General features: G+C 44.1%; 1 protein-coding gene across 1 annotated transcript; it reads right to left on the reverse strand.

Moving 5' to 3' along the window:
* Positions 1–3,934: 3,934 nt before the first annotated feature.
* Positions 3,935–15,326, reverse strand: tonsl (tonsoku-like, DNA repair protein). Its single transcript, XM_037072695.1, has 28 exons — positions 15,032–15,326; positions 14,837–14,932; positions 14,006–14,148; positions 13,673–13,856; positions 13,428–13,557; positions 13,114–13,285; positions 12,913–13,027; positions 12,648–12,799; positions 12,377–12,529; positions 12,031–12,156; positions 11,717–11,915; positions 11,551–11,606; positions 11,367–11,456; positions 11,183–11,255; positions 10,918–11,081; positions 10,550–10,673; positions 10,213–10,451; positions 9,622–10,108; positions 9,337–9,539; positions 8,181–8,287; positions 7,784–7,940; positions 7,411–7,489; positions 7,014–7,321; positions 5,782–5,953; positions 5,336–5,511; positions 5,174–5,247; positions 4,769–4,902; positions 3,935–4,470 (listed from the first exon to the last, which is right to left on the reverse strand). Exons 1-28 carry the CDS (start codon positions 15,054–15,056, stop codon positions 4,271–4,273), a joined length of 4,338 nt encoding a protein of 1,445 aa, XP_036928590.1. The 5' UTR covers positions 15,057–15,326; the 3' UTR covers positions 3,935–4,270.
* Between the last annotated feature and the right edge of the window lie 125 nt (positions 15,327–15,451).

Here is a 15,451-nt window from a genome sequence, read left to right on the forward strand (position 1 = left end):
CTGTTCACAGTCTGGACTGTCCACGGGAGAACCCTTCAGATCAACACCGACGATGAGGAGCCGGTCGACATAGAGATCTCTGGCGAGGCCGGCAAGGTAACACGCAGCTTCAAACGATCTCATATTAAAGGGATTATCTGCAACTGATGATCAACAAAGCATCACTCAACTATCTGCCACAGCTCTGTAACTAAACTCGACTTATGGCCTGGAACCAATCCAAATTTTAACCCTGACTTCAGTTCGTATCCCAGCCGGAACTGTCTTCAGATCAGTGAATATAAAAATGCAGTTATTATGACTGCATTCAAAAACTTACTTAGTCTGAAAATACAGAAGCAAGTTGTGTTTAAAGTATCAAAAGTACTCACTCTGCAGAAAAAACGGCCCCTGCTCGAGGTAAAGCTGGTTTTAACTACTTCAAATACACTTTGTGGTGGTGGCCCTCAGCCTAGTGCAGTATACTGTAAGTAGTATTTGCTTATAACTATATTTTTTATGTTATAAACCAGTTACTGTTTAACAAGTGCTTATTGAACCCCACATTGTTGTTATTTAAATCTCAGGACCCTGGCACATAGCACATTTTCACAGGCACATTTACCACATTTGCACACGTCATGTACCCACAAAGGCAGCTACTGTGTATAGTATGTTTATCTTTATTCTAATAGTTTTTATTATATCTTTATTCAAATAGCTATTTGACATATTTTTTTCCAGTATCTCTTCATTATTGTCTCTATTTTTTGACACTTAATCCTGTGCTGGTACTTATTTCCCTCTGTACTACTGCTGCGTTACCAGTGACATTTCTCTGGGATCAATAAAGGAACATCTTATCTATCTTATCTTAGTATTTAATGTAGGTGTCACCTGTATGTGCAGATTCCAGGCATTTGCTGGGCGTGCAAGTGGGCCTTAAAGAAGGTGAAGAAAGTCATTGGACCAAACGTCACCGCAGAGGTAAAATAAGATGTCTCCAAGACTGATGGTGGGAGGCGCTGTGAAAAGATCTATACATACAAAGTCATTTTTTCTCTTTTATTTCTACAGAGCGTGACAACAAAATTGAATTCCATCTGCAACGAGATCGGCCTTTTAAAGGCTAAGTGCCACAAATTTGTGAAGGCGCACCTCGGAGAACTGATTGAGGAACTCACAACCACCGATGACGTGAGGACGATCTGTGTCAACACCGGAGCCTGCAAGTGAGTCATCAGACCTAATGACATGTACTCCCTTACTTATACTAACAATATTTGATTCAATTTTTGCTCCAAATATATATATAGAACTTTTCTTATCCTGGATAACATTCAAATTATTTTGAGCTTTCCCTTTTTCTCTTCAGGCCAAAGGAGTGGGTGAACCTGCTCTTTTACCGAAGCGACGCAGATGCAAACTTTGAAATGATCAACTATCCCTGAGATTGTGTGCATTGTTTGCCCATACTTTGCAAGAAAAACAAAACTCTGTGGTCACAGACTGACCAAACACTCAGCATGCTTCTGATTAAAGGCAATCGTACATGTAACATGTAACATTTCTGCATTAAATTACTCAAAGCATTTAAATATTTTGTTGAGTTGTGTATTTATTATCCTAAACTTTTACAAAAATGTTTTTAAAAAAAACCCCAGAGAAATCTGAAACGTGTAAATGGTGCATTTCATTTGGTTGCACGACGCTGTCGTTTTAGGGAAGACATCAGATCATACGTCAGAGAGTGAGGGGGAAAGTGAACAATACTAAATGATACTAAATATAATGTGAAATGAAACTTTCACATATTCCACCTTATCCATAACTATTTCCACCTGAGACAAGTAGATAGATTGGCATCAGCAATGGTGGCTGTCTATCAAAGAGGACATCTCCTCTGATCCCACACTTCGTATTTATTTTGATTGAAAGAAGACTAGCAGCAGAAATGACATATCTCTGTCAGCCATCTATTCATCACTGCATTTACTTTGTGGCAAGTCCGTTTGGTATCTATTTTGCCATGTCTGTAAAGATAAAGTCTAGTTCTGTATCTGTACAGACGATATCATTTTGTTTCTTTTTATGCCCATTGTTTGTCTGACCGGACAATGTGTTAGTTTAACTAAATGCAATACGTACTTCCATTTGAATCTCATAAATTCACATTTTAGTGATTAACTTTGAAACTTCTTCTTAACAGACCTTTCAAAAAAAACCTTTAAAATGTTATCAAAAAAAGCTAACAAGATTTTTTCATGAGCACTTGATGTTTTAAAAGAAGGACAGCGGCAGTATGGAAGGTAGAGAATCAAAGTGTTCGATATGAATAACACCATGTTGATGGTGTGATGCCAGAGCTGACACACAACAGGGGCGGTTGCTGAATCAATTCATATGTACAAGTCTTTGTGGTTATTTTCAAAAGGAAACCGCAAAATACATGCAGCACAAATAAGAAAAAAAATGAGGAGCTGAACCTTCTACTTGCGGTTTGGAGCTTTTAAAGATGGGCCGATGGGTGACATGGGATGTCTGTCCAGCAGGTGATCGGTAAAAGCAAGAAAACGTTCACTCAGGCTGAAAGAAAAAAGCAAGTCAGAAAGAAAGTGAAAGGCAACAACCATTAACCACTAACTACCCTCTGACAGGATGTTGCTGGGTACCAGTACCAAGAAGCAATGATAAAGGTAAAACCATTATTTGGAGTTTGTGTGAAGTAGAACATACATGTGGGAATGTCTCACTGTAGTCCCTTGATCTTTAACTACAGTAGAAATAAGCCACTGTAAAAAGGACTCTGAAAAAAGACTCTATAAAATAAAACATTTTCCATTTTCCCCTGTTGCAGTCACATGAGCTGAAATCTTTGGCGCCTCGCTGTTTTAGGAAACATTTGTGACATGTGACAGCCTCTGGTTTTGGGGGCCACAGACATGGCCACAGCATTGCTGGAACTAACATATTGTTAGATTTGGATGTTTGATTGGATTTGTTGACATTAACAAAATATATAAATGTAATATTCTTAGTTTTATTCTTTTTAATAGCGCAGACGCAAGGGTTTATTTAATATGAAGTGAAACTATATAGGGCAGCTAAAAGGCGCCTATATTAATGGTTATATTGAAAACATGTATACAAATGATTCTTAAAAAATATCTAGATCTTGATGTTAGCGTAAGTAGTAAGTAAGTAAGTAAGTAAGTAAACTGGTTATCACTTGAGGGTGCAGGAGATTCAAACGACAGCGTTAAACTTAAAGTTTAAGTGGCTGAATTTTAACAAGAACACCTTCAAGATGGAACATTTACACATAATATCTTAGCAGTAAACACAAAGTGGGATTAAATATAGTGAGTGACAAGGTCCACACATGGAGGCGGTTGGGGACAGACGTTTTGGCTGAACACTGTTGGCGTTCAGTGTGAAACCACAGATCAACAGTCAGTTAATCAAAGTCACGAATGTAAAGTGACGTCACGTACATAACTGAAGTTAAAGTAGTTATTTTAACCCGGGGACCATTTTGACTTTAACAGGTTTTTAGAAAAGATCTCAATCATCAGGGATTTCCATTTCATTAGAAATTAGCTAAGCTACAGACATAATTCAATCTTAAAGCTTTTAGTTTCAAGCTTCACGTTAAATTTCAGGTTGCATGTTATCTGCCGATATTAAAATGAAAATGATCAAATTTTTCCTCCCATAGTGCCGACTTTGTGCTTCAAGATTGACTGAAAAAGTACTGCATCTGTGAGATCGAGTTCAGTGCAAAACCCGAGAAGACAGGGCTGCATATTGAGAATGTTTTGAGGACGGAAGTGGGCAACAATGAGCCCTACCCCTTCTTCAGCACATTTGACCACATTTGGTCTTTAAACCTTGCTGTAGCCACAAGCTGATAGTCAGCAGTGATGCATGTTAAAAAAAAAAAACAGAAAAAAAATCTGTAACAGATGAAAAATGTTTACTTTAATTACATTCTTTTTTTTAATAATTCAGCGAGTTGAGGAAAAAATGTGCAGCATGACAAAAGCACACTGCTAACACATCAAACTGTCACACATACACATAAATAAGGCGTACAAGACACATGAAACATAAAAGCTATTTACACAGAATGTCCTTGTTTTAATTGCATGGCCTCGAGCGATCACTGCTTACTGATGACAACCTTAAAAAAAAAAAAAAAAAAAAAAAGAGAGTAGCACCATCATTATAAATGTCACCTGGCTCAGATTTAGTGTCATGATGAAGATCGTCTCGTTTCATTGCTCCCTCTTCATGAGGGGGCCACAGCGGACAGCAGGCACTTGCTGTTTCGGTCCATGAGGCGCCCACATGACCGGCCGCTGTCCCAGCTCTGCTTCAGGGCCTCCCGATCCAGCTTGTTGAGTCCCTGGGAGCAAAGACGGAGATCCTGGACAAGCTCTGACAATCCGTCAAGGCCTGCGGTGTCCCAGGGGCCGGACACCTGACAACCTGAAGGCGAAGCGAGAAGCAGGAATTCAAAGTGAATGCTTGATTCTCCCACTGGTCTTTCTTTTACAACGGCGAAAACAAAAAGATCGAGGGGGAACGCCTTTTATGAAGTACACATCTATGATGTATCATACTCGAATTCAATTAAACTTACTGGCATGAATGATTAAAGGTGTAACAGGGTCAGAATGAGGACAGTTTGAAGACGGGAGGATACAGCACAGAGGTGACTTACAATTAGATTGAAACATAGCTTGTGAATCTAACCGTTGCGTATGGTGTATACACACACACGTACCTTGAAGGTTGAGTAGGGTCAAAGGTCGACGAGCCTCTCTGAGGGAGTTGAGGATGTTGTGAAGCCCCGCTGACGTCACGGACGGGTTTCCCGATAAGTTCAGACTCACCAGAGTTGTACATGACGGCAGGCACCTGGAAGTCCGAAAAGTTAAAACAGACAAACTGATGACAGCAAACCAAACAACTTTAACTTCAAATCATAGAGTGAAAAATAGCTCTTGGCTTTGTATTAATGTAGAGTACATGAAATGATTCTAATCACCCAAATAAGACAAGGTTAACATCATCACTATATTATGATTCTTTAAAAAAAACCTTAGATTTATTGAAATCGTATGCATGCAAATATTCACAAACACACACACACAGACACGCACACACAAACACACACACACACACACACCTGGCCAAGCTGGCTACAGTGCTGTCCGTCAACCCGTTTGCTGCCAGACTCAGGTGAGTCACCGAACACTCGTCCTACGAGGAGAAGAATGCTTTAATTTGCTTGCTCTGAATGGCATTTGTAATAAACTGTTTGTGTGCAGAACATGATTGGTGTGTGTACCTGCGACAGGACATTGGTGAGGTGTTCCAGCTGCAGGTAATCAGCAGGACCTTTGCGCACGGCGGACAGATCCAGGTGTGTGAGACAGTGGAGAGGGAGAGTCTTCAACACCAGCTCAAAGCCAGTGGAGCCCAGTGCATTGTGGGACAGACACACTGACTTCAGGTGTCCTGTTCCTGAAGGATCAGAGGATATTAACATATTTATTTACTCATTTTAAAGCCTAAAACATCTTTTAAAAGCTGGGATAGTCTGTGCTGCATCTAAATCTCCTTTCTAGCAAATTAGAAATCCTGACACTTCCTGTTTGTTAAACTCAAAATAGCTCTATCAATAAAACAGGGACTTGATTATCAGGACACTGAGGCTGACACACATCACCTTATTTAAACATTAAGTGACATTTCAGTTAAAATAAGCACAGACTCAGCCTGTTCGGGCATCACCTGTCAGAGCGCTGGCCAGCAGCAGTCGATGCTGCTGTAGGAAGCGAGCCGTGAGGCCGCAGGCCTGCAGAGAGAGCCTGGCTAACAGAGGGCAGCAGGACAGCAGACAGGACAGGGACTCTGACACAAGGTCACCCAGCGGGTTCATGCTGAGGTCGAGCTCCTCCAGACACTGTGAGAAGAGTCCACAAACAGCAATATTGTTCTGTTAAATTGCATTCATATTAAGGCATGATTCAAGGATTTTTAAAACCTGGACTCTTTTTAAAAATATTACAGTGCCTACAGTGCCTGATGGTTTGCAATAGCTGTACCGTAATCCATAATGAAAGCTACGTCCCCCAAAGAGTTTCCTTTTGGTACTAGCAGGCTCAGATTGTTACTCTAAGTCTTTGACAACATTATGAAAAGGACGGACAGACAGAAAGATCTGCTATATTGCTCTGTTCAAAGCCACCAGACTCTTCTGATAGCAAGAGTTATTATACTTCACATTGCTGCTATTCAGTTTGTGATATTTTTTAAGTTTGGTGTTTTAACAGGTTGTGTCACGCATTAAACACAAAGTGGCTGCAGTTTGCCCCACACTACGGTCCATTTCGTAGCCAGCGGAGGCAATCTAATGGAGCAATTTCCAAAAACTGTTTGCACCCATTTAGTCATTAAGACGCTAATTTTAAAAACATTGGAATTGCCCTTTAAAATGGGCAGCCTATGACTCTCAGATGTGACAGTAAAACATGCATGGTTTTGAAATGCTGTGGGTTGTGACAGCTCCTCCCAGTGTGACCTGGGAGGAGCTGTGTTCACACTTCGTCAAAGCCATGTTTAGGCATTAGTAACCAGTACACAACAACAGGTACACTGTATTTTTTAAAGTGGCAGTGTGAATTTGCTGATGTCTCCCTCAAATAACCATCCACGGGCTGTTTTTCTATGCGTTCTCGTCCATACTGCTCTACTAGTAGCAGCATAGATTGCGCCCATCAACTCCGATTGTGACTCTAACTCTTGATTTAACATCGTCCTCTTGTGTCGGGTTGCGTTTGATGCAAAACACACTTTCAAAATCCAAATTGAGTGGCCAGGAAGTCCCACTGACATGAATCAACTCCAAATGTGCTGGCAGCCTCAATCACAGTCACACAAGTGGTGTAAGGTTTATCCTCTGAGTTTCTCTTTTGACGCTGGCAGCCACAAAATCGCTGCATATAAAAACATGCACGACCTACCGGAAACGCCGGATGGCTCTGTCCCTTCAAAGCATTCACAGCCTTCTCCAGCCCTTCCCCTGTAATCTGACAGGCGGAAACGTCCAGCAGCCGAAGCCGAGGCATGGTGATCGCGGTGGCAACCAGCTCAGGAAGAAGCGCATCGTGGAGACGGTTGCCAGAAATGCGCAGCTCGGTGAGGCTGGCCTGAAGTTTTAGAGCACGCAGGAGCGGGTTGAGGGAGGAGGGGTCCAGGCTGAGGCCGCACACGGACACCGAGGAGCTCCCGTCCTGCGCCTCGCACAGCCGGGTGACGCGCTTGTTCTCAACTGCAGGGTGATACAGAGATGCTATGCTCCAGGATGGGTTGTCAGAATGTGCGTGTCTGCGTTCGGGTGCGTTTGTGTGTGTTGCTCACCCACTGCCAGGCTCTGACAGGCCTTCTTGTAGCGCTCAGGGAGAGGAGGGAGATCCCAGGAGCAAACCTCAGCCAGGACCTAAGACACAACAACAAAAACATTGCAAACTATTTTGATAACCGATTAATCACTTCAACCATTTTTCAAGCAAAAGTGCCGAGACACTTTGGGGGTTTTGGACTGTTGGTTGGACACAAAAGCAAATCGAGGATTGTGATGAGTGTTTTCACCATTTTTTATGATATACTATAGACTTGATCGGCAGGATTTACTGATAATGAAAACAATCGTTAGTTGCAGCCCGACTTCTGCCCTGATGAAGTTCACTAATTGCACAACATGTGAGGCCCTTTTCCTAATGCCCGTCCTCACCTCTTCGTTGGTGTGCAGGACTGCCAGCAGCAGGTCTTGCGGGGAGAGCAGAGCGCCTTCCTTCTGCAGAGACAGGCGAGGCAGGAGGCCACATTTCTGGTAGTAACGCTGAGCGGCCTGCTCACACAGCCACGACACGGTGCAGGTGTCAGCCTCACTGGAGCACAGTGCAATGAGGATAAGGGTAAACATGTAAAAACAACAGTGTGGTGCTTAGGGTAAAACAGTAAATCCAGTGGTTAAAAAAAAATAAAAAATCTAAAAAAGCACATCAGTGGTGCTGCTGTTGAGGCAGAATGCACCAATCAGAATTGGTTTAGCAGCAGTATAGAAGGAAAAAAAGACATCATTCATTCAGATAAATAGCATGACATACTGTATATAAAAGTATACCAACCTCTGAGGAACTGGAATGAGAAAAACATCCTCCTGAACTCTGACCCTCATTCTGATTGGTGGAGGCAGTGATGTAGGCATGGGAGCAGCAAAGGTTTGAGCTGGAGGCTGAAATACATTTACAAGTAAAAAAAATCAATAAAATAAAATACATAAAAGCAAAATGGATTGGCTTCTTTAAAGGGGGTTTCCACAATTACCAAAAGGGTTGTATGTTGGAGCTGCACGTAATCTAAGAGTGTTGTCATTTGAGACAGCTTGGTTCGGTCCACAGAAGTTTGAAAATGGTTTAACAAGCGAACAAAACAAAACAAACTGGGGCCTCATGGGCATCTGTAGCCCGCTCCTCGTGATGCTCGAGGCGTGCAGCTCCAGGCTGCAAGAGCAGCCACTTGCATAATGCACACAAATCTCAGACAGACCTACTGTGGCATTGTCTGCGCAACATTTTAATGAGGAATGTACAAGATAATAAAAGATGGTACGTTTGTTTGTAAGGTTTCAAATTGCTTCAGCAGGCAAACAGGCAGCAAGAGGAGGACTTGTCACAGATTTGCAGGAGCCAATAGTGCTAAATGTGCATTGGGCTCCACGCCATGGACACTCTATAAAGACTAGGACATGTCTATGAGCAGCTCCCAGATCATACTTTCTCCATAAAACATAATCCAGTTTCACCAAAATCAGTGAATCAGTCCTAAAGATGACTCAAAATCCTGAAAGTAAATCAAGACAAAGTTCTGCAAATGTTGAAACACAAACTGTGCGTTGTGACGGATGCAAAACTGTGATGTAAAATACACAAAAGCGGTTTAGATCCAAGATAAGCTGGTGATCAGGCTACTTTCTTGATCGCCTCGCTCACATTTACCACCACATTCATCACTGTGTGAAGTTAATCAAGAAAGACGACAGATCCCTGAAAAATGGTGTTCCAGTTCCAGCTCCCAGTGATATTAATAACTGTCTGGCAGATGTCAACGCTGCACCAGTAATGTGAAATCTCTGAAATTTTGACTCTTTTGAACTGGAAATTAGGCCTTACTAAGGAACATTAGCTTTCTCTTCTTCCAAGGCAAGAAATACTGTTTTCACGTGCATTTCTCCAGATGTGACTCCTTCAAGATAAAGTTTAAGGTGCAAAGATTTCTCCTGACCTGCATGTGTACTTGTGGAGGCGGAGGCGTCTCCGGTCTCATGTCCTCATCATCTGTAACTGTGGGGCTGTGTGACCTGTTGACCTCTCGTCGGCCCAACCTGACCATCCCCGGCATTTGAGTCATCTTGACCTGGTGAGGCCTCTGAGAGCTGTTCTTTTTCAGAGAGAGACCCCTGCTGGAAGAGGATGGAACTGCAGAGCCTGAAGTAGAAGAAGAGCAAAATGTAAGTGACACAAACAAAGAAATGTGGGGCAAAATAGATTAAGAGAGGGAAATCATTACCTCTGGAGGTCGAGTCAGAGGTTAAGTGCATGTGTTGACCTCTTGCTGTCGACGACGAGGCTGTGCCCTCCCCTCTAAACCCATTCTGTTCCTCTCGAAGCCTCCTCTTCTTCTTCGGCTGGAGTTCCTCCAAGTCGTCCTCCAGCCAGTCATCTGCCAGATATTCCTCCTCAGGTACCAGAGCCGATTTGTTGCTGGCTGAAACAGCAGGTGTGCTGGAGAACTGAGGCTGCGTCAGACCCTGGAGACGACTTTTGGCGCTGCCTAAGCCCCGGATGGCGCTTTGGTACTCTTCTCGCGCAAAGACAGACGGCACAGGAGCCTCCCTGACATTTTCCCGACCTGAGTTTGGGATGGAGTTGGTTTCCCTGCTTGGGGGAGCTTCCTGTTGACTCGGGGCTGCTGGGAAACTGCTTCTGGGGCGGACGGGGCGGAGAGGACTGACCGGGCATTCAGTGTCGCTGTCATCTGAGGAGCTGCAGTTGTTCTAAGAAATTTGTACACATGAAAACATGTAATTGTTATTTTAGAGGATCCTAAACAAAGAGTTTTTATAATCCTAATGAATTTGTAAGGAGTAATTATGTTTACCCCATACAGGACAGCAGCCTCTGTTCCTCTGGCTCTGTGGCGCTGTGTTGAGCCATGGCTCTGCCACCGTTTGGGGCTGGCAGGTACTGCCTTCACCTCTGAGTTCCTGGCGCGGTGCCAGTCTTGGCTGGAGGAACAGCCCCCTCCAGAGGACAACAGCGGCTCCGAGTTCTCAGCATCAAACAGCTGGCTGTCCTGCAGGGCATCGAAAGGCTTGGCTGGGGCTGGAGCAGCCGGCACTGTGTTAGTCAGAGATAAGTGGGGAAGAAGAGGGTTTCAAAGGATGTTTAAAAAGGCGAACAGAGGATAAACTTCTACGACGATGAAAAAGCCTCACCTCCCCCCGTGAGCGCCTTCCTCAGCAGTCTCTCTGTAGCGACGCACTCCTGCTTGGTCTCCTGGTCCAACTCTCTGCTGTACGTCCTCTGCCACTGACGGAGGGTGTCCATGGCGGTTAGACCCTGAGGAAGGTGAAAGAAAGAGACAGATGCACATGTTAGTCCTATTTGGACCCGATTTATAGATGCCAGGGAGCCGGGGTGATTACAATATTAGCTGTCGTGATTTAACCTCATCTGAGGTGAATATATGTGATATTTTTCAAACTTATCATTGGACCTTGCTGGTCTAAGTTAAAAATAAATTAATTTCTGCGTAAAACCAAACAAACATCGAGTTGTGACATGCTTCGACATTCCCACCTACCTTGGAGTTGCGCAGGGTGACAGAAGCCCCTCGTTCCACTAAGAGCCTGGCGACTCTGAGGTTGCCACAAGCGAGGGCATCGTGGAGAGGAGTCACCCCCTCACATAAGGGGCCGCCGGGATCGTTGATGTTAGCGCCACGCTCCAGCAGCAAGGCTACAACGTCTGGATGAGAGAGCGACAAAAAGGAGACAAAAGGATGAAAGAGGTGGTTTCATTTTCACACAGCAACAATTAAACGAGACTAAAGGAGTGAATTTAGTTACCATAGTGGCCGTGGTTGCTGGCCTCGTGGAGGGGAGTCCAGCCACAGTAGTCCCTGGGGTTCACCGGGTGACCCTGACACACAGACAAGTAGGTGAAGTTAATTATCTTGGTGTCTCGATTTTGCACATTAACCAATGAAAAAAAAAAATGCAGTACATTTTGAAACCACAAATGTTTTCCTACCTGTTCCACCAGATACTGAACCTGCCTCAGGTTGCCATCTATGCACGCTCTGTGCAGGGATGTCTCGCCCTTCTCGTTCCTCTTGTTCCACTAAAGCAGCAAATCGATATAATAATAGCCGAGGGTGAAACACTGAAGACGTACATGGAAAACAAAGATGAGAAGTGACTGATGCGTGACTCACCCTTCCTGCTTTTCTCCTTCCTGATACCGTCTTGTCATAACCCTCCAAATCATCATCTGCAAAAAAAGAAAAGAAAAGAAAAAAAAAAAAAATCACACAAGGCAAACATGATATAACTTAAATATTAGAGATCTGTCTAAAGACACCCGTGGGGCAGAATGTCTACCTGAGTCTGAGAGGACGACGTCACTATCGTCCAGAGTTTCACTGTTCTCCATCTCCTCCTCTTCGTCCTCCTCACCATCGCTCCTGTCTGGACTCCATCCCTCGGCAGCACACAGCTCCTGCAGCCTCGCCTCGGTGTCATCTGCCGTAGATGAGCAACACCGTCTCTGGGACGCCAGCCACAGCCTCAACACACGTTTCTGTGGGCGGCCATACACAGCATCCGATGCTCAGACGTCTGAAGTCTCTGCATAGTGATCACAGTATTATTCTATAGGAGGCATTGGCAACTTTCAGACGCTTGTTCATGCTCACCTGTAGCCTGGCCTGCCCAGACTTTTGAGCGCAGCGTGAGGCTTCGCTGTAGCTGCCGTCTATATCGTCCACAGAACAGCCGCTCTCCTCCTGAGCTGTTGCGATGTTCAGCCAAGTGTTGCACTCCTGATACAGACACATAAAAAGGGTTTTATTTACATTTATAAACAACCTGTCAAGATCCTTTAAAATATTATCACAGTATTTTTTATGCTATATTGTGATACGCAACGTTTATCTCTCTATATATTCAGGATTTCTTTTTTGATGCACTAAAAGTGTCTAAGAAAAATCGATATGCTGCCCAGAAAGAAGGTGATGTGAGATACAGCGTGTACATAGATACCTCAGACGAGCTACCCTGTCGTAAAGCCAGCTCCTGTCTGTAGTGCTCCACCGCCTTGCTGTGCTGTCTCAGGTCTGTGTAAGTCACAGCCAGGGACACGTGGATGACAGCCAGCTCCCTGGCAGGCTTTCCCAACGCCTCAGCCCCCCTTAGCTACACCACATAGACAACAGAGATTAACATGATGGATTGTGGTGACATACTGTGAATAAACACTGAAGACGAGCTAAAACGCAGTCAATTTCAGGTGCTAAAAGTAAACTTGTTTTACCTGAGCTTGATATGCATCCAGAGCTTTGCTGTAGCAGCCAACCTTAGAGTAAAGGTCTCCCAGCTGCTCTGCAAGCCCCACAGCCTGATGGGAGCTCGGTCCTTTGCCCTGATCCTCCCCGAGCTCTTCCTCTAATTTGCAGCCCCTGTCCGCTGTGGCAATTGAAACAAAACATCAACTCTGCTGCCTTGTTGAAAAAAAAAAAATACTTTTGACTAAATACAAATAATCAACAAGACTGAGCAGATAAAAGAAAATAAATTACCATATTTGAAATTTTTCTTCACAGCCTGCCTGTCCAGAGGCTGCTGGGAACCCAGCTTGAGAGCTTCCTTCAGAGATCGTCTAGCCGCCACAAAATCACCCAGAGAAAGCTGCACCTGTGGATGAACGTCATGGAGGAGTTCCAAAATATGATCACAGATGGAATATCTTCACTAGCGCGTCCTCAAGAGCGAGGTCATACCTTGCCAATGCAGTGGAAACACTCGCTCTCGCTGAACTTGTCTTTAATCTTCCTCGCACACTCTTTGGCCTGTTCAAGGCAGCGCACGGCATTGGACTTTTGCTCGTTGCGGAAGTAGATGTTGCCCAGGTTAAAGTTTGCACGATAGAGATCCTCCAGCAGCTGACTCTTCCTTTACCGGATAAGAATGCAGAAACCACAGTTAGCAATAACAGGAAGCCTTTGACTGATAAAGTGCACCTACTGTATGTGTCATTAGGCATGCCCCTTCCTGAGATTCGACATTGAGATAAAGTAGTTTAGGATGTTCTTACTCTGCGATAAAGACGCTACGTCGGATAAACTCGCTGCAACGCTTGGGCTCGCCCAGATGATCACACACCAGACCGAGATTGAGGAAGAGGCGTGCTTTCATCTCGCTAATCTCTCGCGCTGACACATTACCTAGAGGTGAGAGAAAGGAAAAAAAATGTAGAGCGAACAGGTAATACAAAAACTTGATAGCGCTAGTACAATTTGAAAGGCTTAATAATATCCCAGAGGATACAAACAAGCAGACCTTCCAGACAGTCATCCACAATGGCCAGGCTCTTCTTGAAGGCTTCCTCCGCTTGCTCTAAACTCTTCCTTGATTGGTCCGACTCGTAACGGAAGAGGTAGGTTCGACCGATAGTGGCCAGTGCTCTTTGCTCCTCAGCATGATCTCGGACAGAGCGAGCTAGGTCGAGGTGACGCCGCTGGTGCTGAAGAGGAAACATACACACAACCACGTAAAACGCTTTGGTAACATTCTTGCAGAGTGAATCACTATCGTACCAACTCAAAGATCTTGAAGAATTGGGTTTTATCACCAAAAGTGAAATCTTTATTAAAAGCACTCCAATCGACTCACTTTCAAAGCAGCATCGAACTTGCCCATCTCTGCGTAGCACTCTCCTATCTTACGGTTGGCCACAGCTCGTCCAATCACGTCGTTCAGCACCTCGGAGAGAGCCAACTCCTCCTGGTGCTCGCTGATGGCAGCCTTGTAGTCACCTGGGATACACAAGGACAAATGCGCATGTGGCATACACAAAAAGCAGGACAGAGAAAAATGATATCATTCAAGAATTGCAGGGATGCGGACGATGAACAGTTTACGACAGCAAAAATATGTTTTTCTTCATGCTGCTACGGCTGAATGCCTGAACTTGACTGTGCTGAATGATGTATCTGCAGAGCTCAAAACTAGTTGGCTGTTTTCACATCAGCTGCTATAACAGCTTAGATTTTTCTCTATGCTCGCTGAAATATGATTATTTGTGAGTCTGATGTGGAAACTTGAAGCATCCAGTGGACATATACTAAAGCTGCAGACAGTTGACAAGTAACTGCATATCAATATACTCTGGAGATGGAAAAAGAGGCCATTTGAAGAATCTTAATTTGGAAATTATACATCTTCCTGCAAAAACCATGTCAGCCACACATTTGGGATTTTTTTTCTATGCACTGATCCATGTGTGCAGAGGATCTTTAAACATGTGCACACTAAGAGAGAAATCAGTGAGCAAGCATGGCTTTTATTATGTCTATTAATTTTGTAAATGCACACAGGCTGAATTAAAAGGAGCCATGTCTATCTGCAGATACACAAGTCCATGCCTATTGTACAATATACATTTCTTATTTGAACAATCAGTAGAATGCTGTGATCATTAGCTTGTTATTATGAACCACTTACCATTTCTGGACAGCAGCTCTCCAAGCTGATTGCAGATGCTAGCTTCCTCTTTTAAGTTGCTGCTGCTCTGCGCCTTGCTCTTTGCTTTGTGCAGCTCTGTACACGTAGTAATCACACATTAAAAGTTTTGCCATGCACAGCACCGTAAACACAGAGACACACTTGAAATGAACGTAAGAGCGAGTGGATACTTACGTTTTATCTCCCTTGAGGAGCTCATGTTTACCGTTGACTCAGAGCCCTGGCAGCTAGCAGCTAAGCTAGCTAAACTGCAGCTGGTGGGAAGTGGCGCGCGTCACTTTAAAAGCTGTTCACGGACACATTTGTTGCTCGTCCATCGATGCCTTCGCTGACATAACGTATCAGATCGGGTCTGATGTGTCACTGAATAGCTCAACAAAATAAACACTTCAGTGATCGTCAGTTTCCTCTGGCTCTAAACTTTACAATACCTCGCGCCAGTAGTGCTCCAGCCAATCACCTCACTGCAGAAACCCTCAATCAATTTTCCCTGCTTTTTGACTCTCAGGCACAAAACCCCGCCTCACCTATTAGTATTCAAAGGTCGTGTCTCTGAATCATTGGCTATGACCGAGCTCTTGTCATATCGCATCT

The sequence above is a fragment of the Acanthopagrus latus genome, chromosome 16 (assembly GCF_904848185.1).
Source record: "Acanthopagrus latus isolate v.2019 chromosome 16, fAcaLat1.1, whole genome shotgun sequence".
Lineage (NCBI taxonomy): Eukaryota > Metazoa > Chordata > Actinopteri > Spariformes > Sparidae > Acanthopagrus > Acanthopagrus latus.

What these genes read in the sequence shown, in the direction of transcription:
- tonsl (XM_037072695.1), bottom strand. Translation starts at nt 15,056, where the DNA reads ATGAGCTCCTCAAGGGAGATAAAAC. An exon ending in CGTCGTCCTCTCAGACTCAG is followed by an intron (nt 11,607 to 11,716) that starts GTAGACATTCTG and finishes CTTTTTTTGCAG; the next exon opens with ATGATGATTTGGAGGGTTAT. An exon ending in CTCATTCCAGTTCCTCAGAG is followed by an intron (nt 7,941 to 8,180) that starts GTTGGTATACTT and finishes ACTGTGCTCCAG; the next exon opens with TGAGGCTGACACCTGCACCG.